Consider the following 27164-nt stretch of genomic DNA (forward strand, 5'->3'; position numbering starts at 1 on the left):
CAGTTTTAAAAAGTCTAGTTAGTATGATTCCTTCTCTTCGATCAGTTTCTTCGAATGTTTCTCCATGTCAGATATGTCCATTAGCAAAACAAAAACGCTTAGCTTATGTTTCTCATAATACTCTAGCTTCTAAACCTTTTGATCTAGTTCATATGGATATTTGGGGTCCTTTTAGTACTGCGTCTGTAGAAGGTTTTCGGTATTTCTTAACTTTGGTTGATGATTGTACCCGTGTAGCCTAGCTTTATATGCTACGAAATAAGAGTGATGTTTCAATAGTCTTTCCTACTTTTCTCAAAATGATTTCAACATTATATGCATCGAAAGTAAAAGTAATACTATCTGATAATGCTCCAGAGTTAGCTTTTACTGATATTGTCGAAGAACAGGGTATGTTGCATCAATTTTCTTGTTCTTATACACCTCAACAGAATTCGGTTGTTGAACGTAAACATCAACACTTATTGAATGTTGCTAGGGCATTGTTATTTCAGTCGAATATCCCATTGAAATATTGGAGTGAATGTGTATTAACTACAATTTTCTTAATAAACAGAATGCCTTCACCATTGTTAAATGATAAGTACTTAGTGATAAGCTTCCTGATTATACAATGTTTAAAAGTTTTGATTGCTTATGTTTTGCATCCACTCATACTCATGAAAGGCATAAGTTTTCTCCTCGATCAAAACCCTGCATTTTTCTTGGCTATCCCACTGGTTATAAAGGATACAAACTTTTAGACTTAGAGTCTCATTCGATTTTCATTTCTCATAATGTGGTTTTTCATGAAAATGTTTTCCCTTTTAAAACATCGGATTTGTTAAACCAGGCTGTTGATATGTTTCCCAATAGTATCCTACCGATGCCAGCGCCTTTACATTTTGTTGATTCTATGACTTCTCTTGATAATGTTGACATTGATATACCTGAGAATACTAATACATCTCATACATTTGCATCACGCATAACACAAATGGAACCTCGTACTGTTTGTGAAGAGCTTCCTCTCATAGCACAGGATACAGTTTCTGATTCTTTACCTATTGCTAGGCCTAAACGAACGGTAAAGACTCCCTCCTATCTCTCTGAATATCATTGTGCTCTAGTTCCTTATATTTCTTCAGAACAACCTTCTTCTAATCTTTCTTCTTCTCTTTCTTTACCCACTAAAGTCTCTTCTCCTAAACACCACACTACACCCTATCCTATTTCTTCTGTTGTCTCTTTCGATCGTTTCACTCCTGTTTCGCAATCTTACATTTTCTCATACAGTCTAGAGACTGAACCCAAAACCTTTGCTCAAGCTATGAGATCAGAAAAGTGGACTAATGCAGCTGGTGAGGAGCTTCATGCTCTCAAGCTTGCTAATACTTGGAATGTTGAGTCTTTTCCTCCAGGTAAATATGTTGTTAGTTGTAAATGGGTGTTCACTATTAAGTATAACCCTGATGGCTCAGTGGAACAATATAAAGCGAGGCTAGTTGCACAAGGCTTTACGCAACAAGAAGGTTTGGACTATATGAAGACCTTCTCACCTGTGGCTAAGCTAACAAGTGTAAAATTTCTACTTGGTGCTGCTGCTAAACAAGGATGGAGTTTGACGCAGATGGATGTTTCTAATGCCTTTCTTCATGGTGACTTGGATGAGGAGATTTATATGAGTCTTCCTCAAGGTTATACTCCTCCACCAGGTGTTTTTCTGCCTCCTAATCCGGTATGTTGTCTTCAAAAATTACTTTATGGTTTGAAACAAGCCTCTTCTTGGGTGTAAACAATTATCTTTGGTCTTCTTGGGTGCTAACTTCATCCAATCTCCTGCTGATAATACTCTCTTTATCAAAGAAAGACCAGGATTTTTTATCACTGCTTTGGTATACGTGGACGATATAATGATTGCTAGTAACGATGATCAAGCTGTTGAGAGCTTGAAGGTTTTGTTGAAATCAGAATTCAAAATCAAAGACCTTGGTCCGGCAAGATTCTTCTTAGGATTGGAGATATCTTGTTCTTCTCAAGGCATTTCGGTATGTCAAAGGAAATATACCCAGAATTTGTTGGAAGATGCAGGTTTACTTGGTTGTAAACCGAGTCCTGTCCCTATGGATCCTAGTCTTCATCTTACTGCAGCTATGGGAACTACTTTGCCTAATCCTCATTCTTATAGGGAACTCATTCGATGTCTACTTTATCTCACTATTACGAGACCTGATATTATATTTGCCGTTCATCAGTTGAGTCAGTTCATTTCAGCACCTTCGGAAATACATCTTCAGGCAGCTCACAAGGTTTTACAGTACATTAAAGCCAATCCTGGCCAAAGACTTATGTACTCTGTTGATACTGACTTGAGCTTGAATGCCTTTTGTGATGCTGACTGGGGGAACTGTAAAGATACTCGGCGGTCTATTACTGGTTATTGCATATATCTTGGTAACTCGCTTATCTCGTGGGGATCTAAGAAGCAAGGAGTCACTAGTCGAGTAGTACAGAGTCTGAGTACCGCAGTATGGCTCAGGCGACATGTGAACTCATTTGGTTACAGCAGTTGTTTAAGGATCTTCGACTTCCAGTTACAGGACCAGCTAAACTCTATTGTGACAACAAGTCGGCTCTGCATATTGCTATGAACCCTGTTTTTCACGAGAGAACAAAGCATATAGAGATTGACTGTCACACAGTTAGGGATCGGATTAAAGCAGGTACTCTCAAAGTCTTCCATGTTCCTTTAAAGAATCAACACGCTGACATCCTCACCAAGCCACTTCATCCAGGTCTTTTCTATGGATTGCTTTCTAAGATGTCATTGTCAAGCCTGTATCTTCCAAACCAGACATCTTTAAAGCTACAGACTTGAGAGGGGCGTATTAAGATACATGAGGATTGGTTATTGATTGGTTCACAACCGATTAACCCTGGTTCAATTAGTTTGGTTAATATGTGTTAGTATATAAGAAGATTAAATTGAGATAGTATGGTTAAGCTTTGTAATATACACTTTATTTTCCAATTAAGAAAGTTTGTTAGAGCTCTCTAAAGCTCGCTTCTTCTCCTTCTTCTCCGTTACATTTTCCGGTGAATCAGAACTTTGTTACTTGTCCCTTTGATATATTCTTCTATCTACTATTCTTTGTCGAATGTTAACTATTATTGAATTTATTTGACTCACGAGTAGTTTAAATTGTACAAGTTAAAATATACTCAAAACAATTTTCTAAATATATATTTAGAATTTAAAATATACCAGAATACATTTATAAGTAAAATAATCATTATATAATTAACCGAAATCATATAAGCGGAAATTTCAAAAATATTCATTTTATACTACCTCTTTTCATATTTACACTCAAACATCGTCTAATTTTGATTACACCCCTTCTATATAACAAAAAAAAGGTTTTATAAAATCCAATTCATATTATTTTACACAGTTTATTTTTTAAAAAATATTTTATATTTTAAGGGTTTTAGAAAAGATAATTTGGAGGTACAACCACTACACGTCTACACCCGTAGTCATAGACATCAAAAACCAATTTTGAAAAAAGGAAGAATTTTTTTTTTTTTTTTTTGATAAGAGTACATATTTGAATAAATTATTTGAAAAGATAGTATATTTCTAAAAAATTCGCATTTATCCATTATCAAAAAAATTAAAAAGTTATCAGTATAGATTATATTGTTAATCATTATTAAGTTAATTATAATTAAGTAGTCGTTATCTTCAATGCCTCCTTAATAATAATAGTACGTACCCCTTGTGTTCACATCAGAAGTAGTTAAGGTGTTTGCACATAAGAAAAATTACTTTATTTTTTAAAACAAAAACATAATTTATTACCTATATGAAAATAATAAAACACTGCATTATATAAATAGTTATAAGAAAAATAAATAATCATTTAACTGTTCATTAAAGTTTAAAAAATCAATAAAATGAAACACTTTTCTACTATAAAACATTATATATTTAATATAGTACAGATGAGGTAGTATTTAATTTAAATTGTCGACTGATGTTAATTTCGTCATCTATTAGATCAAGTTATTTAATAGCGTAAAGTTATAGTATAAGGTTTTCTCATCAATCTTTTAACAAAAAAAAAAAAGGTTTTCATCAACTTTTTTTTTCTTTTGGACAAACTAAAGGTTTTCATCAACTAGTATTTATTATTACACCTTAACCCAAAGCTTTCTTTAAATATCTTACACAAAACAATAACCAGTTACTCTCTTTAGCGCAGTTTCATGTGATGAATTATGAACGGACCGCCAAATTTTGTCAAGTGTAACTCTCAATCGAAGCCCATTAGGGAAAGTTAAAAAAGTAATGGGATAGACTTGGCTGCTACATACAATTGTAGTTTGTGGACATTCTCAAGTGCATTGTTTTTTTCTTTTTTCTTTTTCGCAAAGCACAATGGAAAAGCAAATGGAATACCCTCATCTTGTATAATTCGTTGAGTTGTGGCGGTAGCTCTTGTTTCTTTTCTTTGACTGATCATATTGTGTGATACGTTCTGTGGCATTAGTTTTTTGTTTACGAACTTAGCTTAATAGCTTATTAGATACATTGATATAGTCCAATTTTTATATATAGATATCAGATCCGTGTATCAATCCTAAAAACCCATGCAAATAAAATATATTTTTCTTTTGCATAACATAAATGTTCATTGGCCTAATTTTATAGTCATTGTTATAAGATGGTTAGATGAACGTACGTTAATTCTCGAATTAAACATTAATTTGGACTATAATTTGATTGGAGCCATTAGCATAGATAGTAGAAGATGATGTGTCAAAACAACGATCCTTCGTCGACATGTACGGCTATATATGATATATCCACGTAATAGTCAGCGCCTTGTCAAATGGAAAATAAAATATAGTGTAGTGTGATGTCAATGGGTATATAACGTATTGAGAAAATTCAATGGATGATGGATACTTATTGGTTTTTATGCATTTTACAAAATATCGTAATATTGTTGGGTAGTTGGAAGGTGAGGTTTGGGTCTTAATTAAGCGCCCACCCAATCTACTCTTGCCAAATTAGACAAACTAAAGAGATTAGACAGATTATATATGTATTGTGTCTATCTTTTAATTCATATAGTCGACAACTATGTATTGTCTGAGTGGGTGACTACTAGATCACACTTATCCTCCATTTGGATACTTTCTCTAGATGTTTTGAATTCGAAAACGTTAGTGGTAACAGTTAGCCTCTGCCCTCATTTGATGAAACTCTGGTTGAACAACAACATGTAACTATTTCACAAGCTCGCAACCTCGCTTTGCATAAATGTTTATAAAAAAAAATGGAGAAAAAATATGTAAAGTTCATGAATTCAGCACATCATCTTCTGGATAACAAGGTTATTCCATAACCCATATCGAACCAAGTTCCACTATAGAATCAAATAACATTTCCACTTCGGGTTAGGGTCGATACTAATGATTATATTAAAAAAAATGTCCATATTAGAGAATCAATTAACGAGTTGTGTAATGGCCAATATATTTTATTTTATATATACATATGTATTTATCATACTTGAGCACAGAACTTAATTAATATTAATTTACGTATAAATCTCGGTAAAACACAAAGTTGGCGAAAAGACAATGGGCTTTTAAATACTGGACATGATACAGATAAAACGACGTCGTTTTACAGCGAGATCTCATTCAGTATAAAAATGCGGTGAGCGTGGATCGAACACGCGACCTTCAGATCTTCAGTCTGACGCTCTCCCAACTGAGCTATCCCCGCTTGTTGATTTAATGTTAGTTGTTGTAAGATATAAACCGCTAAAGAATTATGGATCTTCAACTTTGCCCTATAAATTAGTTTTATAATTGGGTTAGGCCTTTCTTGACCCATATTAATCCATGTATCGAAATAAAAATTCTGAAGACCTTGTAGATTTTTTATCGCGGAAAAATACAACAAAATATTAATGGAGATTTGCTACGATTACATATAACTAGGTGTTAGTTTACGCCACGCGTGAGTTCTTACATAATCGCTATTCTATTTTGAAAAATAATATAAATTAATATGTTATTATTATTTTGTTTTATCTGTGTACATCAAAATTTAAAGACTACATAGTATGACTTTAAATAAAGTACGAAAATCAAATGTTCTTTTGATCGTAATATATTTAGTGCAATTAAATCATATTGTATCTTAAATACCATATGCCATATATTTTTGTAGTTGTAGTCATATTTCAAAATCATTTTGATATATATTTTCATAAAATTTATTTTGTGGTGTTAGTTATGCATGTTTTTTATTTATATATGGCGATAGCTTAAAGAGATTTAAAATGTTTCAATTAAGAAAAAAACAAAATAATAAACAGTAGGTTTGCAATGTCTCATACATATATAACTAAGTGAGTCTAACCATAGATTATTAGACTAATACATTTTCCATAAAAATAAAATAAAAAAACAGCAACTACTTTATTAGGTTTCTTAAAGTATTATTAGACTTTGATTTATATGCAATGAATAATAATAATACATAAACTAAACTTTATATCAACTATATATCATATATTACATGTATATCATATTCAAATAAACTAAACTTTTATTAAGTTAAGATATCATTGGTTAAATCAAGAAAAAATAATGATATTGTAGAATTTATAAAATTATATGAGATTTGAAATATGAGGTTATAGTGACTTGGGGTGGTATTGGTTTGAGATTTATGAAGATTTTTGAAGAGTTCAACAAAATCATAAAAAATGAATAAGTGAAAGATTGTTAAAGATTACTAGAGAGTTTTGTTGATTAGTTTTCTAAAATCTTGTAAAGTCCTCCAAACAATCCCTGTATTTTTATGATATTTTCCATGACTTTATTTTATAAAGAAAGTGTTTAAAATCATGAACCAATAACATAATAATTAAACTCATTAACAATCCTAGATTCTTTTGTTTTAATTGAATAACACAAAACTTTTAATGACTTTATAAAAGTCTGAATCCAATAACCCAGATTTGTTAAGATTTTAAATGACTTTTTATAAATCACAAACTAATAACACTAAAATTTAACATAGTTTAACAAAATCTTGATCTAATAACAACAGATTCTACATAACATTTAAAATCTTTAAAACTCTATTCAAATCTTAAACCAATAACTCCCACAGTGAGATATGTGTCATTCTTTTAATAGTTAATACATGATTTGATGTATTAAAGGTAAATATTTGAGAGTTACAAAAGTGCAATTAAGTGTATACTAATACACTTTTAACATGTTCTATTATACTAAATTAAATTCACTGAGAACATTACTATGATATTATTATGGGAGTTACAAATAAAAGTTTATACTTTTCCAACTCCTAAAATTAAAACTCATTTAATTTAAAAGTTAGTGTTGGTGGGTCCATAATTTGATTTAAAAGTATAATATGTTACTCAAATAAATTTGATTTTTTTGTTAAAACCAACATATGTGAATTTAAATTTAAATTTAACTATAGAAATTAAAAAATAAATATGAATAGATTAAAAAGGCAAGAAATAGTTTATTTTTATATAAAGAATAAAAAAATTAAAAACAATGTTAAATATATATATAACACTTTCTAAATAAAAAAATAGAATTAAACTCTCACAACACATATGAGATATAACAACATTTGATATTGGTAGGAGAGGAGGAGATAACTATTAATTATATATGATAATCCAAATTAGATAATGGAGATGAATCCTTAAAATAAGAACAATGTAAAATATATATAATATTTTCTAAATTAAAATATAGAATCAAACTCTTACAACATATATAAGATATAACAACATTTGATATTGGTAAGAGAGGAGGAGAGAATGATTACTTATAAGATGATAATTCAAATTAGATAATGGAAATGAATCTTTAAAAATAAGAACAATATAAAATATATATCATGCAGTCTCTAACATTAAAATTTAGCATTAAACTTTTACAATGATATTTCATTTGGTTTTTTTGTAACCCATACAACAAAAATAAGAAAGCAAAAACAAAAAAAAATGAAAAATGATTTGAGGTATTGTGGAAGAGAATGAGAGAATGTGAAAATGAGAAAGTAAAAGAATGTGGAAATGAGAGAATGGTTATTTATATGATAAGAATCGATGGAAGATATATTTAGAATTATGGGAGTTACAATTATAATTTATTGTGTTTGAATAAAATTGAATGGTGGAATATGATTAATGCATAATTTATTTATTTCAGTTATAATTTTATTTTAATGTGTGAGTTATTGTATTGTGTTAATTGAGTCTTTAAATATTGTTGAAAGCAATCAAACAATTAGAAAGCAAATTAAAAAAAAAAAAAAAATTAGAAAGCATTAAATAAAAATCAACCAATAAGGAAAGACCAAAACCTTACTTTTATATATATGATTTATTAAAAACAAGTATTAAAGAAGAAGATGTACGGGACAAGTATTAAAGAAGAAGATGTACGGGACAAGTATTAAGAACAAGTATTAAAGTACGTAGTACGGGACAAAAGTTAGAAGCAAGTATAAGGATAAAACATGAAGAAATACTATATTACGACATTTTAAAAATTGTTAAGCATGTACTAAATCATAGATAAATAGTGAACAAAGTTTTTTGAAATATTATAATCTAGAGTAAGTGTGGTGAATGACATTAAGGAAAGGGAATATGCAGTAGAAACCACTGAAACCAAACATAATTAAGTAAATAGCACAAGAGAACAGTATTTTGTCGGAAGGACAAAGGAAATTACTTGAATATCCCTTTTCTCATCTTCTTCTTTCATTCAATTCTCTCTCATCCAAAACCAATATCTCTCTCATTCAACTCGCCAGAGCATTGATGACTTTCTCTCCTTCACAACGAGCCCCACCCCCTATATTGAGATTTTTAATTTTTTTTTTGTTATGTCTTTCGTATCCCATGATTCCCACCACTGTCATCTCCGTATCCACAGTCACTGCCACCATAACCATATATATACCTAACGATGACCACCACCACCACCAGATCTGTAACCTCCATTGTGTCTTTCATAACTCACCACTACTAGTTATGTATCCACAGCCACCACCTCCGAACTGAACCATTTTCACGGCGGTGGTTGGATATGTTTTTAAAAAATTTCATGGGTTTTGTTCTAATCTCATGTTTTCATAACAAATACCACGTTGTTGTTATGGTTGACACGTATTTATTTTGTAAAACATTATATTTTAAAAATATCACTGTATTTCTTATAGATGATGTGCTTTTTTAAAAACATCATTCATGTTTTTTTATAAATCACATAAATCTTCTCTCTCATTATCTCTTGATATATGTTTTCGGTACATAAACTATGTTGTTTTAATGGTGGACGTGTATTTTCTTATAAAACATCCTATTTTTAAAAATAACATTGTACTTTCTATAGATGATGTGTTTTAATATAATTCATGTTTTTTTTTTCAAAATCACATAAAATTTCTCTCTCATTATCTTGGAATGTTTGCTTTCTCCTTTTATGTATCCTCAGTCACTACTGTTATACCCTTCTTTCTTCTGACAACCACCACCACTGTATTAATAATCTCCATTATGCCTTTTGCATCCCAATAACGCCATATTTGTATTCACAATCAACACATTTGTTTCTCCCACTCTTCCCAAACATCTTCTTTTTTCATTTTCTATCCTTATCTCCAGATGGCTTCTCTCTATCACTGTCGTTATTGTTGAATACTGATTTGTTTTTATCTTTCATCAGATTTTATGCCGGAATTTAAATTGGAATAATCTCGCCGATCATATCATATGAAACCTCAACTATTTTTAAGGATGGTTCATCTTGTAAAAACATTTAAGGGGAGGGATATTTTGGTATTAAACCTACTCCAGAAAATGCTATTTACCCACAAAATATGACAAAGTGGTATTCTCTTAATTCTTTTTCAGTCAAGTGGTTTATAACAATATTACCCTTGAGTAAGAAGATATACAATAAAATGTCCTTAAAAAACTTGAAAACATTTGATATTTTAAAAACCCAAATTGTTTTTTTTTAAAAGACCCTAAATTGTTTGATGAGATTAATACCTTGGCATGAGATTTGAGTAACACGGTCCTAAAACAAACAAAGAGAAACAAAAATGATGTGGGTAAAATTAAAAATATTACCTGGAAAAATGATCTTGTTTGATGAAAGATTTCAATAAACAATAAAAAACTAAGAAACAATAATAAGAGATAGAGATCTACAAAACCAGTAAAATTGTTTATTTTTGGTGTTAAAATATTGATGAAAGTGAAACGTGAATTGGGGTTTGAATATGAACTTTTTTTTTGTAGAAAATATTTTGTTCAGTTTTTGAAAAAGAGATGGAAGTGGAAGATTAGAGAGATAGTGGGAAAGAGAAGTTGCTGAAGAAAATAATAATTTTTGTTTTTTATAACCGTAGTTATTTTTTTTTCCTTTTGTATATGGGGGGTTATTGTTGATTTGGGGATTTTTTAGCCAAAATCTTTGAAATAGAGTACTTTTATCCATGCTTCTAGATTTAGGCTTTTTGGTGAGGCAAAAACCCTAATTTAGCCTTGGCTAGTTATTGAGATAAGAGGAAGAGAGAAAGCTCAACAACAACCATCTTTCACTGCCGGCCACATATTCCAATGTCGAAAATGAAATCATCAAACTTATATTTAGTCTGCTGAAAGTGATAAAAACTCATTGTGTCTGCGTATTTTAAACAGATATCTTAAGTTTTTCCAGCAGACTTATATTTAGTCTACAAATATTTTGCAGATTAACCAAATATTTGCGTATGTTCGGCAGACTTCTAAAATGAAATCATCAGACTTATAATTAGTCTGCTGAAAGTGATAGACATTCATCGTGTCTGCGTATTTTAAACAGATTTATTAAGTTTTTCCAGCAGACTTATATTTAGTCTATGCATATTTTGCAGACTAACCAAAAATCTGTAAATGTTCGACAGACTTCTAAAATAAAAATCATCAAACTTACATTTAGTCTGCTGAAATTGATAGACATGCATAAAGTCTACGTAATTTTAACAGATTTCTTAGGTTCTTCCAGCAGACTTTTATTTAGTCTAAGATTATTTGGCAGACTAACAAAAAATCTGCATATTTTTGGCGGACTTCTTAAATTTAAGTATTAGACTTACATTTAGTCTGCTGAAAATGATACCCATGCATAAAGTCTGCGTATTTGTAACAGAAACATCTGTGTATTTTCGGTAGACTTCTTAAATTAAATCACCAGACTTACATTTAGTCTGCTGAAAGTGATAGACATGCATAAAGTCTGCAATTTTTTTTTGTTTTTCCAGCAGACTTATATTCAGTCTAAGAACATTTGGGAGACTTGCAGAAAGTCTGCATAGTTTTAACATACTTCTAAAATTAATCTTGCAGACATACAGTTAATAGACTTCCAATATATTTTCATAAAGTCTGCTCAATTTTGGTAGACCTATCAATTCGTTTTTTACAGACTTGTAAGTTATATTTGACAGACTTATAAATTAAATTCAGCAGATTTGGCAAACTTCTAAAATAATTTTGACGAGTTGTTTTGCCAGTCGTTTTCAACGATCACCGACTTTATCGAACAATCTTTCACCAAAAAATTCTTACGCTGATTAGCCTTTTGATCTGTTAGATTCGGTTGGAACCAAGTTGGAAGAGAAATGCGAACAATGCATAAAATTTTTCGCTTTAAGAACTGGAAAAAGATAAAGAAACAAAAATAACTAAATAAAGAACAAGGATTTTAGATGGAGAAATAAAAAGAAAGCTTTCTTCTTGTAAAGTTATGGAAGAGAAGAGTAGAACAAGTTTGTATACTATTAAAAATCAATAACATAATAATAGTTAGATTATATTTTTGGAATTAATTTTAAATTAACTTGAATGTAATTTTTTTTAAATGATTTAAAGAGAAGTTAATACCAATTTTTTTTTAAAAAAACCCAAAATTTTAATAAGGGTAGATTTGGAATAAAAAAAGTCTGGACATAAAATGTGAGTTATCAAGAAAATAAAAAATTAAATGGGTTATCATAGTTATTTCCTATAATAAGGAGGTTATCCTGGGTAAAATTATTAAATATTAAAGATAAAAAGAAATATTTGTGGACAGAAAACAAAATTTTTTCCATAAAAAATTTGTCGTTTCTCAAATTATTTGTCCTCCTTATCGAAAAATTTTCGTTTTTATTTTCCTATGGACCCTATCATCTCTTATGAAATGTAAAGACAGGTGGCGTTTTATTTAGTCTGAATCTGTAAAAATTAAACTTTGTATTCGTTGCAAAGACACAGATTCTTTTCCCGACAAATCATGGGAGACATCGAGGAGAAGAAACCACCTTCTATGTCTGAACCAGAAAGATCCACACCGATTAAGGTAACAGTATCAAGAATCGCTGTCTTGAAATTGAACCAATTTTGACACACTGCACACTTTTCTTGATTTTGAGTTTAATGAAGTCTTGATTTTTCGAATCTTGAGTAATTTAGAGATATTGTATCATTGTATGTCCCCTCGAGTCTTCTGGTGAGCAAAAGGCTTTGTTTTTTTTTTTTTTTTTTTTTTTTGTAGACTAGAGGACAGTATCGTTTCTGCAAGTCATGTGGTGAAGGAAGTAGTTGCAGGACAGTGAGGTCAAGAACGAAGCTTATGAACGTTTTGATCGAACGTGGACGGCCTCACGAGGCTCAAACCGTTTTCAAAACATTGGCAGAGACTGGACACAGACCGTCTTTGATCAGTTACACAACTCTTCTAGCTGCGATGACGGTTCAGAAGCAGTATGGTTCCATAAGCTCTATAGTCTCGGAGGTGGAACAGAGCGGGACGAAGCCTGACTCTATCTTCTTCAATGCTGTTATTAATGCTTTTTCTGAGTCCGGTAACATGGAAGACGCGGTGCAGGCTCTGTTGAAAATGAAAGAGCTTGGTCTTAATCCGACCACGAGCACTTACAACACTTTGATCAAAGGGTATGGGATCGCAGGCAAGCCTGAGAGATCATCTGAGTTGCTTGATCGTATGTTGGAGGAGAAGAATGTTGATGTTAGACCGAATATAAGGACGTTCAATGTGCTGGTGCAAGCGTGGTGCAAGAAGAAGAAGGTGGAGGAAGCGTGGGAGGTGGTGCGTAAGATGGAAGAGTGTGGAGTTAGGCCGGACACGGTGACTTATAACACGATTGCAACTTGTTATGTGCAGAAAGGAGAGACTGTGAGAGCTGAGAGTGAGGTGGTCGAGAAGATGGTTATGAAAGAGAAAGCTAAACCGAACGGAAGAACATGTGGGATTGTGGTGGGAGGGTACTGCAGAGAAGGGAGAGTGAGAGATGGTTTGAGGTTTGTGAGGAGAATGAAGGAAATGAGAGTTGAAGCGAACCTTGTGGTATTCAATTCCTTGATCAAAGGCTTTGTTGAGGTCATGGACCGTGATGGCATCGATGAGGTAAAAACTTAACACTTTTATCTAATGTCCATTGATGAGGAGCTTGATTGGTAATAAAAAGAATGAAAAGTGCAGGTTCTTACCTTGATGAAGGAGTGTAAGGTGAAGGCAGATGTAATCACGTACAGTACCGTGATGAACGCTTGGAGCTCAGCTGGATACATGGAGAAAGCTGCACAAGTGTTTGAAGAAATGGTTAAAGCAGGAGTCAAACCAGACGCTCACGCTTACAGCATTTTAGCCAAAGGGTACGTTAGAGCAAAAGAGCACAAGAAAGCTGAGGAACTTCTTGAGACTTTGATAGTTGAATCCAGGCCCAACGTTGTGATCTTCACCACGGTGATCAGCGGGTGGTGCAGCAGCGGAAGTATGGATGATGCAATGAGGGTTTTCAACAAGATGTGCAAGTTTGGGGTTTCGCCGAATATTAAGACATTTGAGACATTAATGTGGGGTTACCTAGAGGTGAAGCAACCATGGAAAGCAGAAGAGGTTTTGCAGATGATGAGAGGGTTTGGTGTGAAGCCTGAGAATTCAACCTTCTTGCTCTTAGCAGAAGCTTGGCTTGTCGCGGGACTCACTGATGAGTCAAACAAAGCGATCAATGCATTGAAATGTAAGGACATAGAGATCGCAAAGTTGGAGAAGCTGTACCAGAAACAGTCATCTGGTAGTTTTAATCTCTTGCAGATCCCACTAGGAAAACGAGAGCTTCCAACTGCAAAAGCTATGAATCTCTCTGCTTGCAAACTTGGAGCTCGAGTGCCAATCATATGCCAGAAGCAGTCCCAAGCGCAGTTTGGGATCAGTGGACAATTTGTACATTCTTGTACAGTGTTCTTGAACTGAAACAAACCAAACCGGCTTTGGCTGAACTGAATCCAGAGAATTTGGTTTTCCAATTATTCTTCTGTTGAAACTTCAGAGTCAAATACTTTGAGAACTCTCACTCTATGTACATTGCAGCTGAATGATCTTGTATAAAAGAAAATGTATTGTACAGTTCTGCTGTTTTCAATAACTTTCAGACTCATAGATTTGGAGAAATAAATAAAAACCTCTTAATGAGCAGTAAGATAGACAAAGCAATTACACAACTCTGCTGCAAAAGAAATAGTTTTATCAGCTTTGCATTCTATTATTACCTCACTTTTGTAGGATTTTTTTAACTTGTTGAACCACAGGTTCTGAGGGAAATTTGCTGAGAAGCCAAAGTAAGAGAACACCAACAAGAGCACCCGAGAACTGTGCAATGGGTTTGAGAGTCCGAACAACTATCACTGATGTAAAGCCACCAAATATAGTTTCTAATAGTCCAGCTGAACCCTGAGCTGCTTCATATACCTGTAAGAATCAATGAACTGATGAAATGGGACTAAAGAAACACACAACTCCCACTAAATCAATGGGACTATAACCACAATGATGATGTGTGTAAATGTTGAGCGAGGTTCTTACCTTCTTCAAAACGAACTGACCCAATATAAGAACTTCAAGGAATTTCCTCCAATCCCGAGACATCTACAAAATCAGGTTTAAAGATGTCCTTCTGATATGATTTACAAGCATTTTGTAACAAGTATAGAAGATAACTATTAGTACCTTGAGGAAGACACTGATCAGAAATAACCCACAAACAGCTCCCGAGGCTCCAGCAGAAGCTGACTTTGACGGTAAAACTAACCACGAAACCAAATTAGCTCCAAGACCAGTATACAAGTAGGACATCCACAAACCAAAGGATCCTATTTCTTCTTCAACAATCTTTCCTGTTATGTAGCCACAGAACGAGTCTCATTACCCATTATCTCTGCATTCGATAAACTTATCTTACGAGTAAAATCCTGAACTCTCACCAAAGATGTACAAGAAAAAAAGATTGCTGGAGAGATGGTTCCTAGAATTATATATACAAAAATGTCAACATCAAGGAGGAGAGAAATAAGTAGATGAAGCAAAAAAGAAAGCGAAGAGAGCTCTCTCACCAGTTAGCATGACAGAACGCTGCGGTCACAAACTGATACCATACCGGAAAATCACTATACAAATACAAAGATTTGATCCAGCGAACCTATTTTGAATAAAGAACATACAAAAAAAAAAAAAAAACGAATGACACATCTTGAAACATAGCAGCAACCTGATTTAATACAAGCCACAAAAAGTTCAAATACCTGATAGAAGTGTTCAGCGATAAATATGGCAAGATTGGTAAGTATGATCAAGAATATGCCATTCGCTAGCTTTCGTGGTTTCTGTTTGTCTTGTGTCTTACTCAATTCATATTGTGGCGTAATATCTGAAAAAGAATCCTCACCGGGTTCGCTGAAACGAGATCTGACGACGGTGAGAGGACAAGAGACGGTGGGTTTAGTTGAGTTGAGAGAGAGAGAGAGGGGAGGCTGGTTGGTTGACGAAAAAGCTGCACGGTAGAGATGTAAGGAGGGTGAAGAAGGGAATCTTGAACGAAGAGAAGAGTGTGGGAGGGAGAGATAGTGACCGTGAAGCTGAGACATTTGAGACACTCAAATCTTTGATTCACCACTCGGACTACTTTGTTCTTCAAAAAATTACAATAATTTGTCTTTTTAAAGATTTGAAATTTAAAATTCCTATTTGTTCTAAGTTTGAGACCAGTTTAATATAAAGTAAAAGTTAGATCTAAGATCATCTATATAAATAAAAAGGTAAGATCTAAAGATTATATAAATCAAAAGTAAGTTCAACAACAACTACACCCACATACATATATATAGTTTCAGGAAAGGCTTTAATGCATCGGCTTGTCAGCCCATATTATTTAGGATGACATTTCACTAGTCAAAGCAAGTACACAGTTAATAAGGTGCATTTGGAACATAACACCTGGTAACTACCAGTACCGTTCAAGGACAACGTGCAGTATCCGAGAGTGTGATGTTGATAGACTGGTGGCGTATTGAATAGAGTTTCAATGGAAGATAGGTTCATATGAATCATACCTACGGGCCATGATATTCATCTACTAAAACTTTTTTTCTTTTTTTTTTTTATGTCTGATAATAGGGACAGAGAACCCGGTTTAGTGCCCATTCTTCAGTTTTACAAGGATATATTTTGTCAATCTATCGATCGTTTCATCTGCCATGCATTCACTGGCGAGATAGTATATGTTTCCTTAAGTACAAGAAAAGTTGTCTCCTCATTTTAGGGGGGATTTTTTAACTTGATGATCTACAGGTTCCGAAGGAAATTTGCTGAGAAGCCAAACTAAGACAACGCCAACGAGAGCACCAGAGAGATGAGCAATGTGATTAACAGTCTGTAAAGAATAGCCACCATATATAGTTCCTGATAATCCAGCCGAAGCCTGAGCTGCTTCCATTACCTATGAGAGAATCAATGAACTAAAATAACGGACGAAAGACAATAGACGAGCTGTGAGCTCGTCGATTCTAACTTAGACGAGATGTTGGTCGTTACTTCTATATGTATTCTCCCTTTGCAGCAATCTTGCATCCCTGTTCACGGACGACGTACTCTCGCCTTTATAGGGATTTGTGTCGGTTCGTCCACCGAAGGGACCGAAATGCTCCTCCCAGCTAAAGGGCATTTCTTGGGCTTCAATGTACTTGGGCCGGGCCATGTTGTGGGAGTGAGAACCCACCCCCAACAAACTCTCACCAAAGATGTACAAGAAAAAAAAAGATTGTTGGAGAGATGCTTCCTAGAAATTATATATACAGAAAAAAAAAAAAAACACTTAAGAATCATTAGGAAACAACATCAAGGAGAGGCAAAAAACTAAAAGAAAGCGACAGAGGCAGGCAGCTCTCTCTCTCTCTCTCTCACTCACCAGTTAGCATGATAGAAAGTTGCAGTCACAAACTGGTACCATGCCAGAAAATTGTGATACAAATATAAAGATTTGATCCTGCGAACCTATTTTTTTAAATAAAGAAGACAATGTCAACCCTAAGTTCAAAAATACTAAAATACAAAAAGAGCCACAGCAGCAAGTTCAAAAATACCTGAAAGAAGTGATCAGCCATATATATGCCAAGATTGATAAGTATGATCCAAAATATGCCATTTGCTCCTTGCTTTTGTGGTTTTTGTTTGTCTTCTTTTGCCTTACTAAATTCATCATCATATTGTGGCCGCGTAATGTCTGAAAAAAAAAAAAAAAAAAAACAAGAATTACATTTATACAATGTATATGATGGATTCCATTGAACATTGAGAGATACCGAATACGAAAACTTGGAATGTATCATGTAAAAACGATTTATAGGCACCTGACTGGCTGAATCTGCAAGAAGTTATCCGAGATTTGGAGACTGTGATAGGAAGAAACACGGTGGATTTTGTTAAGATGGTAAGCGACGAAGCTGCACGGCGGCGGCGATGTATAGGTGGGAATCTGAAACGAAGAGAAGACTGTGGAAGAGAGATACGGTGAAGGTGAAGAAGGTGAGACATTTTTTATTTGAGAGATCTCTCTCACACAAAAAAATCAATTTAGAATTTATTTGTTCTAAACTCTTGGTATACACAAAAACCAAACCGGAAGAACCCGGTTATCGTCAGAAAAAAAAACCCGGTTATCTATAATAATGTAGTGTAAACCCTACGAGGGGGAGGCAGTAAAGTGTTTCCTCCTCCTAGTCTCTTCGGCTTCATCCTGAATTAATCGGCGAGCGAGAAAGACATGGCGGCGAACTACGAGTACGAGGAAGCGGGGGCGGGGGCGGGGGAGGAGGGGGAGAGCGGCGGGTACGACCCGAATTACGTGGCGGATTCGGTGAAATCGTTCGTGGTACACATGTACAGACACATAAGGGAGAAGAACGTGTACGAGATCCACCAGATGTGTGAGACATCGTTCCAGAGCTTATCGGAACGACTGTTCAAGGAGACGCCATGGCCAAGTGTGGAAGCGATTGCTCCTTACGTAGACAACGACCACGTGTTCTGCCTTCTGTACCGTGAGATGTGGTTTCGGCATTTGTATGCGAGGTTATCTCCAACGTTGAAGCAGAGGATCGATTCGTATGACAACTATTGCAGCCTCTTCCAGGTTTGATTTTGAATCTTGATTTTGTTTTTTTTTTTTTTGGAATCTAGAATCTCTCTTGTTTAGATGATTAAGAAGATAGAATGGTTGTTAGGTGGTGTTGCACGGCGTAGTTAATATGCAGTTACCCAACCAGTGGCTGTGGGATATGGTGGATGAGTTTGTCTACCAGTTCCAAAGTTTCTGTCAATTCAGAGCAAAGCTCAAAAACAAAACAGAGCAGGAGGTTGCATTGCTCAGGCAGCACGATAAGGCATGGAATGTGTATGGCGTTCTCAACTTCTTGCAAGCCCTTGTGGAAAAGTCCTCTATCGTCCAAATCCTTGAGCAAGAAGAAGACAAGGAACATTTCACTTCCACTGATGGCTACGACTACTCTGGTGGCAGTAACGTCTTGAAGGTCCTTGGTTACTTCAGCATGGTCGGCCTCTTGCGTGTTCACTGCCTCCTCGGTGACTACCACACTGGTCTCAAATGGTTGCAGCCCATTGACATCTCCCAGCCAGGTGTTTACACCAGTGTCATTGGATGCCATATCGCTACTATTTATCACTATGGCTTTGCCAACCTCATGTTGCGACGCTATGTTGATGCTGTTCGTGAATTCAACAAGATTCTCCTCTACATTTTCAAGACTAAGCAGTACCATCAAAAGTCACCGCAGTACGAGCAAATCCTCAAGAAGAATGAGCAGATGTATGCCTTACTTGCTGTTTGCCTCTCTCTCTGCCCTCAAACTAAACTCGTTGACGACTCTGTCAACTCTCAGCTCCGCGAGAAGTATGGTGAAAAGATGATGCGTATGCAGAGGTATGACGATGAGGCTTTCGGTATCTATGATGAGCTCTTCTCTTATGCATGCCCCAAGTTCATCACCCCTTCCGCACCAAGTTTCGACGAGCCTCTTGTCAACTACAATCAGGTACCACAGTTTTTATATCATATTTACAAGTTAGGAAGGACTTGTGTGTGTTTGTTTACCTTAACACCAAACTTGGGAATTATCTCAGGATGCATACAGGCTTCAGTTGAAGATGTTCCTTTATGAGGTAAAGCAGCAGCAGCTGTTGTCGGGAGTGCGGACATTCCTGAAAGTCTACTCCTCCATTTCTCTTGCTAAGCTCGCTAAATACATGGAAGTTGATGAGTCCACGCTAAGGTGAGGAGCCATGGGCTGATGGCTTTTACCAAAAAAGTCAGTCTCTCTGCAATCTAATTTTTTTTTTATTAATCTTTTTGGGGTTTTGCTTGCAAGGACCATATTGTTAACATACAAGCACAAGACCCATTCAGTTGACTCCAATGGTGGGATCATCTCCAATGCAGACATTGATTTCTACATGAACAATGTATCTTCTTTCTTCTTTCTGTATCTCTCTTTGACATGGATACTAGGGTTGCTTGTACAAGTATTAACTTTTAAATCTGGTGAGACTGCAGGACATGATCTACGTTGTGGAACCAAAACCCGCAAAACGTTATGGGGATTTCTTCTTGCGGCAGATTGCCAAGGTATGTAAAACTGAAACTAAGACACTTTGAGAAGAGTCCTGTGCGCATGCATATGATAAGAGTCCTGACTGTGATGTTTGATATTTTGATTCTTTTCCACTGCGTAGCTTGAAGGCGTGATAAACGATATGGACCGCGTCAAACTGGATTGAGGAATTTTTCTGTGTTATGCCTATCCTCTTTGCCCAATTGATATGTGTTTTTCTTTTTTTACTGGAGACAAAAACACTTTGAGAAGCTGTCTTCATGTAGTCAAAATGGTGTAGATCGACTCTTTCTGGTGGAAACTGGAATCATTATTGTTATGAAATATTGTCACTTAAGATTATATACAATCGATGAGTTCCTTTTGGAATGATTTGTCCTGAGTTGTGCTATGCCAAAGATGAGTCTAAATCTTCACTAATACAAGTTTTTGCTTTTTAATATGTACGAGCTTTCTTGCTCTCATCAAAGAAAAGTTTATAATGTGTATGTCTCAGTCTCATTAACAGTATAGAGAAATCGTCATTTGCCATCTTTACATTATATGCTCTAGTCTCATCGAATCGTTCCCCTTATAAAAAAAAGTCACGTTCTTTCACGTGTCTCTTTATAAAACAGGTAAAGAATAGAAAGGGAAGGAAACACCAAATGAGATAGTCTTTCTTGAAAATATCAAAAATACTAGTTACAATAATTACAAAATTGACTTTTGAAGTGTACAAACTAGTTCATCGGGATCTCCGAATTATTGGAGAATTGCAGCACATAGCTGCTTGCGAATCTGTTGTTTCATCTTGGGAAGAAGATGTCTATACGTCATACTCTGACTGGTTTGGTCCTTTACCTTCTTTTTCAGATTGCTTCTTCCTCAAGTCATGCCAGTAATACTTTGGTCCCTTCCGAATCCTTGCGGCCATCAAGCAACCGTACGCTTGCGTCTCCCGGGGATGTCTTCGAGCTTGGTTTTTTCAGTAGTGGTAATCGTTGGTATATCGGGATTTGGTACAAGAAGGTCTCTGTGCGAACCTACGTTTGGGTTGCCAATAGAGACAACCCTCTCTTGGATTACAATGGAACCTTTGGAATCTCTGCTACTAACCTTGTGATCCGGGATCAAGTTAATAGACTCGTCTGGTCAACGGAATTAAGAATCCAGAGATCTCTTGTGGCGGCAGAGCTTCTTGATAACGGAAAATTTGTGCTGAGATCCTACGATCTTGATGAAGATGAGTTCTTGTGGCAGAGTTTCGATTTCCCAACAGATACTCTAATCCCTCAGATGCAACTCGGGTTGGATCCCAAAAACAGGAAAACCAAGAGATTTCTAACAGCCTGGAAAAGCCTAGATGATCCGTCAAGCGGAGACTACACATTCAGACTCCAAACCCAAGGTTCCCCTGAGCTTTTCGGCTACTCTAAAGGTGCGCGAGTCTTCGATAGCGGTCCATGGGAAGATGATACAAAAAAGTTTAAAAAACTACCTCCCTTGTTTAATTTAACATGGACAAGAGTGGATGCCACTTGTTCGTTCATAGCAACAAACAACTCCTATTTATCGAGACTAGTGATGGCCCACTCAGGTTTGTTAATCCAATTTACATGGAATCAGACCACAACAAAGTGGGACTGGTTGTGGAATTTACCGAATGCTAGATGCGATGTCTACAATCCATGTGGGTCTAATGGTTACTGTAATACGAACACGAGCGAACAAGATTGTACATGTATCGAAGGGTTTGAGCCGAGGGACCCTACCTACGTGGCAAAAGGGTGCATAAGGAAGAAGCCTCTGAAATGCGGTGCAGATAAGTTTATCATACACTAACGGAGATGAGTTTTCCAAACAGAGATACTGCGTCGACGATCCCTGTGGAAACCAACCAAATTCAAGAATGCCAGAATATTTGTGTTGCAAACTGCAATTGCACTGCATTTGCAGTAACAAATACCCTACAACGTGGCATCTCAAATTGTGTCACTTGGAGAGGGGAACTGTCCACTCTGCGGCGTAACGCTAATGAAAGTCTAAATCTCTATGTCAAAATCAACGGTTAGTTCTGATGAATATATTAATCATCCTTGACTTTATACAAATATATATATATATATATATATATATATATATATATATATATATATATTGTTTTCACAACTCTTATCTTTAGTTAAAAAATATCATTTTACGAATCTTTTAGGGGAGAAGAAGAGGAAAAAAAAAAGGAAAAATCATAGGTTTAGGAGTTGGCATCCCCACCGTGATTATTATCTTATTCTCTCTGGCTGGTTTTTGTTACTGGAAAAGGAAACAAAATCTAGCAACTGCTGTTGGTAATAATAACATGTTTTCTTCATCCTTCTTCTATTTAATTTGTTTTTTTGGTTTTTAATATGCTTGTTCCAATTCCAGTGATGATTGATGATAATCTTATTATGTTTTGCATTTATCAAGTTGAGGTTGTACTCATGCCAACTGATACAGACATGTATGGAGCAGACACAATAGAGAACCAACAGATGGATTTTGGGATCATATTGAGGGCCACAGACAATTTCTCTGATTCCAATGAAATTGGACATGGTGGCTTTGGTAAAGTCTATAAGGTTAGTAGGAGGAGTTATAGACTAGAGAATAATTTGGACTTTTTATGCATGCTCAATTTTTCATTTTATGCACTTTTGGTTGCAGGGACAGAGCTTTACAACGGAGCAGTTAAAAAGCTTGACGAGTCCTCAACACAAGGCCTCTCTGAATTTAAGAACGAGGTTAGCGTGATTGCACGCCTTCAACACGTTAACCTTGTTTGCCTCCGTGGTTGGAGCACTTACAATGAAGAAAAGGTCTTGATTTACGAGTATGATAAATGTCCCACATCGGTGGGATAGAAAATAACACAATACCATATAAAGTACCACTGGTCCCCCCACTCATAAGCTAGCTTTTGTGGTGGGTTCTACCTTTGGGGTTTTATTGGCTTGGTTAAGGCCCAATATGATACCAAAGTGTATCAAATGGTATCAGAGCATTCTGATCCTTGGACATGCGACGTCTGGCTGGAGAGGAGAGAAACGGGAGAGGAGTGAATGGAAGAGGCCCAAAAGTAACAGCCGCCCGCGTACCAGCCACCAGCGACGTGGATGTCGCTTGTTTAAACGGGGCGGTATTGATAAATGTCCCACATCGGTGGGATAGAAAATAACACAATACCATATAAAGCACCACTGGTCCCCCACTCATAAGCTAGCTTTTGTGGTGGGTTCTACCTTTGAGGCTTTATTGGCTTGGTTAAGGCCCAATATGATACCAAAGTGTATCAGAGTACTTGGAAAACGGAAGCCTTGAAGGCCATCTCTTTGGTTAGTGTTTAGTAATATACTATTACTAACTTATTAACTCGTACGTAGCATGACTTGTTAATGAGAGCATGCATAGTTCATATGTAATAATAGATAATGAGACTGATGGATTTTGGGATGATAATTTTGATACTTTACTCCAATCTTTGTGTTGTGTAGGTGGAAGAACCCAAACCTCTAGACTTAATTGGCAGACAAGATTTGAGATAATTGATGGCATTGCGCGAGGGCTTGAATATATGCAAGAGGAATCACGGGTTAAAATTGTACATAGGGACTTGAAACCGGGAAATATCTTGCTTGATATAGATATGGTCCCAAAAATTTCAGATTTCGGCCTGGCAAGAATCTGCAGAAAGAACGAGAATGAAGCTTTTACCACTGCGGCGGCTGGAAGCTAGTAAGACATCATCATATCATATCTCTGATTTTTTTTTTTTTTAAATGCTTTGAACCTTATATACATCTATATATATATATATATATCTGAGAATTAGTTAACTCCTTAGCATTGACTTTTATTATACATACATATACAGTGGTTACATGTCTCCAGAATACGCGGGAGAGGGTATATACTCGACGAAATCGGATGTTTACAGCTTCGGAGTTATTGTGCTTGAGATTGTAACTGGCAAGAAGAACAGGACGTTCTCCCTGTCGGACCCAAACTGTGTTAATCTCCTCAGCTATGTAAGCAAGCTTGTAGAAGTTTTGTTCTGGTTTTTTTTAATTTTTAATTTTTAATTTTTAATTTTTAATTTTTTTTTATTATTATATGTAAAATAAAGGTTGATTGGTAAATTAACAAACGTTGCTGCGTTGGTTGTTTTTTTTTTCTCTTAATAGGTATGGATAAACTGGATGAACGGGAGTTGGGAAAAGATTGTCGATGAGATCATGCTACATGATGCATCACAGTCTGGACAAATCCTAAGGTGCATTGAGATTGGTCTCCTCTGCGTCCAAAAGCTTGCTGAGGACAGACCAAAGATGTCATCCGTGGTGATGATGTTGGGGAACGAAACATGTCCAATTCCCAAGCCTAAACCACCCGGTTTTTTCATTGGAAACGGTCCGTCTAGCACTGGTGAACCTTCATCGGTTAATCAGTACACAGTTACCAACATCCCACCCCGCTAATAAGCGCAGGCGAATGAATTACTACTACAAGTCCGAGGATAAGTTTCGTTCGACTATTTTAAGTTTTAAGAATACCTCATTTTAGTAAGTGTTGAAATAAAAATGTGATAAACTTTAATTTGATGATAGCAGAAGAACAAGAAAGCTCGTATCACTGAAAATTTAAATGGCATACGAAATCATGAAACTCAGAGATTGTATATAATCTGATTGAAACTCAGAGATTGTATATAAACTTAATGGTAAAATGGCACGAATTCATAGATGATTCCAGTTTCCACCAGAAAGAGTCGATCTACACCATTTTGACTACATGAAGACAGCTTCTCAAAGTGTTTTTGTCTCCAGTAAAAAAAGAAAAACACATATCAATTGGGCAAAGAGGATAGGCATAACACAGAAAAATTCCTCAATCCAGTTTGACGCGGTCCATATCGTTTATCACGCCTTCAAGCTACGCAGTGGAAAAGAATCAAAATATCAAACATCACAGTCAGGACTCTTATCATATGCATGCGCACAGGACTCTTCTCAAAGTGTCTTAGTTTCAGTTTTACATACCTTGGCAATCTGCCGCAAGAAGAAATCCCCATAACGTTTTGCGGGTTTTGGTTCCACAACGTAGATCATGTCCTGCAGTCTCACCAGATTTAAAAGTTAATACTTGTACAAGCAACCCTAGTATCCATGTCAAAGAGAGATACAGAAAGAAGAAAGAAGATACATTGTTCATGTAGAAATCAATGTCTGCATTGGAGATGATCCCACCATTGGAGTCAACTGAATGGGTCTTGTGCTTGTATGTTAACAATATGGTCCTTGCAAGCAAAACCCCAAAAAGATTAATAAAAAAAAAATTAGATTGCAGAGAGACTGACTTTTTTGGTAAAAGCCATCAGCCCATGGCTCCTCACCTTAGCGTGGACTCATCAACTTCCATGTATTTAGCGAGCTTAGCAAGAGAAATGGAGGAGTAGACTTTCAGGAATGTCCGCACTCCCGACAACAGCTGCTGCTGCTTTACCTCATAAAGGAACATCTTCAACTGAAGCCTGTATGCATCCTGAGATAATTCCCAAGTTTGGTGTTAAGGTAAACAAACACACACAAGTCCTTCCTAACTTGTAAATATGATATAAAAACTGTGGTACCTGATTGTAGTTGACAAGAGGCTCGTCGAAACTTGGTGCGGAAGGGGTGATGAACTTGGGGCATGCATAAGAGAAGAGCTCATCATAGATACCGAAAGCCTCATCGTCATACCTCTGCATACGCATCATCTTTTCACCATACTTCTCGCGGAGCTGAGAGTTGACAGAGTCGTCAACGAGTTTAGTTTGAGGGCAGAGAGAGAGGCAAACAGCAAGTAAGGCATACATCTGCTCATTCTTCTTGAGGATTTGCTCGTACTGCGGTGACTTTTGATGGTACTGCTTAGTCTTGAAAATGTAGAGGAGAATCTTGTTGAATTCACGAACAGCATCAACATAGCGTCGCAACATGAGGTTGGCAAAGCCATAGTGATAAATAGTAGCGATATGGCATCCAATGACACTGGTGTAAACACCTGGCTGGGAGATGTCAATGGGCTGCAACCATTTGAGACCAGTGTGGTAGTCACCGAGGAGGCAGTGAACACGCAAGAGGCCGACCATGCTGAAGTAACCAAGGACCTTCAAGACGTTACTGCCACCAGAGTAGTCGTAGCCATCAGTGGAAGTGAAATGTTCCTTGTCTTCTTCTTGCTCAAGGATTTGGACGATAGAGGACTTTTCCACAAGGGCTTGCAAGAAGTTGAGAACGCCATACACATTCCATGCCTTATCGTGCTGCCTGAGCAATGCAACCTCCTGCTCTGTTTTGTTTTTGAGCTTTGCTCTGAATTGACAGAAACTTTGGAACTGGTAGACAAACTCATCCACCATATCCCACAGCCACTGGTTGGGTAACTGCATATTAACTACGCCGTGCAACACCACCTAACAACCATTCTATCTTCTTAATCATCTAAACAAGAGAGATTCTAGATTCCAAAAAAAAAAAAAACAAAATCAAGATTCAAAATCAAACCTGGAAGAGGCTGCAATAGTTGTCATACGAATCGATCCTCTGCTTCAACGTTGGAGATAACCTCGCATACAAATGCCGAAACCACATCTCACGGTACAGAAGGCAGAACACGTGGTCGTTGTCTACGTAAGGAGCAATCGCTTCCACACTTGGCCATGGCGTCTCCTTGAACAGTCGTTCCGATAAGCTCTGGAACGATGTCTCACACATCTGGTGGATCTCGTACACGTTCTTCTCCCTTATGTGTCTGTACATGTGTACCACGAACGATTTCACCGAATCCGCCACGTAATTCGGGTCGTACCCGCCGCTCTCCCCCTCCTCCCCCGCCCCCGCCCCCGCTTCCTCGTACTCGTAGTTCGCCGCCATGTCTTTCTCGCTCGCCGATTAATTCAGGATGAAGCCGAAGAGACTAGGAGGAGGAAACACTTTACTGCCTCCCCCTCGTAGGGTTTACACTACATTATTATAGATAACCGGGTTTTTTTTTCTGACGATAACCGGGTTCTTCCGGTTTGGT

General features: G+C 36.1%; 5 protein-coding genes and 1 non-coding gene across 7 annotated transcripts; 3 read left to right on the forward strand and 3 right to left on the reverse strand.

Annotated features, from left to right (window-relative positions):
• Window positions 1–5709: 5709 nt before the first annotated feature.
• On the reverse strand, window positions 5710–5782 carry TRNAF-GAA (transfer RNA phenylalanine (anticodon GAA)). Its single transcript has one exon. It is a non-coding gene; the product is annotated as a tRNA-Phe (tRNA).
• A 6376-nt stretch (window positions 5783–12158) lies between these two features.
• Window positions 12159–14595, forward strand: LOC147919118 (pentatricopeptide repeat-containing protein At5g25630). The gene is made up of 3 exons (XM_087504256.1): window positions 12159–12456; window positions 12652–13524; window positions 13600–14595. The coding sequence occupies exons 1-3, from the start codon at window positions 12391–12393 to the stop codon at window positions 14371–14373; spliced, it is 1713 nt and encodes a 570-aa protein (XP_087360382.1). The 5' UTR covers window positions 12159–12390; the 3' UTR covers window positions 14374–14595.
• On the reverse strand, window positions 14485–18024 carry LOC104774351 (rhomboid-like protein 11, chloroplastic). 2 transcript variants are annotated; one of them, XM_087504260.1, is made up of 7 exons: window positions 17802–18024; window positions 15699–15823; window positions 15510–15595; window positions 15381–15421; window positions 15127–15293; window positions 14983–15045; window positions 14485–14868 (listed from the first exon to the last, which is right to left on the reverse strand). In XM_087504260.1, the coding sequence occupies exons 1-7, from the start codon at window positions 17983–17985 to the stop codon at window positions 14671–14673; spliced, it is 864 nt and encodes a 287-aa protein (XP_087360386.1). In that variant the 5' UTR covers window positions 17986–18024; the 3' UTR covers window positions 14485–14670. The 2 variants fall into 2 exon arrangements, with proteins under 2 accessions (XP_087360386.1, XP_087360385.1); XM_087504259.1 differs by lacking the exon at window positions 17802–18024 and having other exon boundaries at window positions 15699–16248.
• A 102-nt stretch (window positions 18025–18126) lies between these two features.
• Window positions 18127–20447, forward strand: LOC147919119 (uncharacterized). Its single transcript, XM_087504258.1, has 6 exons — window positions 18127–18583; window positions 18675–19502; window positions 19591–19739; window positions 19836–19929; window positions 20021–20092; window positions 20200–20447. Exons 1-6 carry the CDS (start codon window positions 18215–18217, stop codon window positions 20242–20244), a joined length of 1557 nt encoding a protein of 518 aa, XP_087360384.1. The 5' UTR covers window positions 18127–18214; the 3' UTR covers window positions 20245–20447.
• A 411-nt stretch (window positions 20448–20858) lies between these two features.
• On the forward strand, window positions 20859–24700 carry LOC104771049 (G-type lectin S-receptor-like serine/threonine-protein kinase SRK). The gene is made up of 7 exons (XM_087503850.1): window positions 20859–21876; window positions 22017–22127; window positions 22485–22664; window positions 22764–22940; window positions 23591–23831; window positions 23971–24124; window positions 24281–24700. The coding sequence occupies exons 1-7, from the start codon at window positions 20883–20885 to the stop codon at window positions 24572–24574; spliced, it is 2151 nt and encodes a 716-aa protein (XP_087359976.1). The 5' UTR covers window positions 20859–20882; the 3' UTR covers window positions 24575–24700.
• Window positions 24701–24753: 53 nt separating this feature from the next.
• On the reverse strand, window positions 24754–27142 carry LOC104774271 (uncharacterized). Its single transcript, XM_087504257.1, has 6 exons — window positions 26645–27142; window positions 25726–26553; window positions 25489–25637; window positions 25299–25392; window positions 25136–25207; window positions 24754–25028 (listed from the first exon to the last, which is right to left on the reverse strand). Exons 1-6 carry the CDS (start codon window positions 27011–27013, stop codon window positions 24984–24986), a joined length of 1557 nt encoding a protein of 518 aa, XP_087360383.1. The 5' UTR covers window positions 27014–27142; the 3' UTR covers window positions 24754–24983.
• Between the last annotated feature and the right edge of the window lie 22 nt (window positions 27143–27164).

Source organism: Camelina sativa, chromosome 20, assembly GCF_030686135.1.
Source record: "Camelina sativa cultivar CO46 ecotype springtype chromosome 20, ASM3068613v1".
Taxonomy (NCBI): Eukaryota; Viridiplantae; Streptophyta; class Magnoliopsida; order Brassicales; family Brassicaceae; genus Camelina; species Camelina sativa.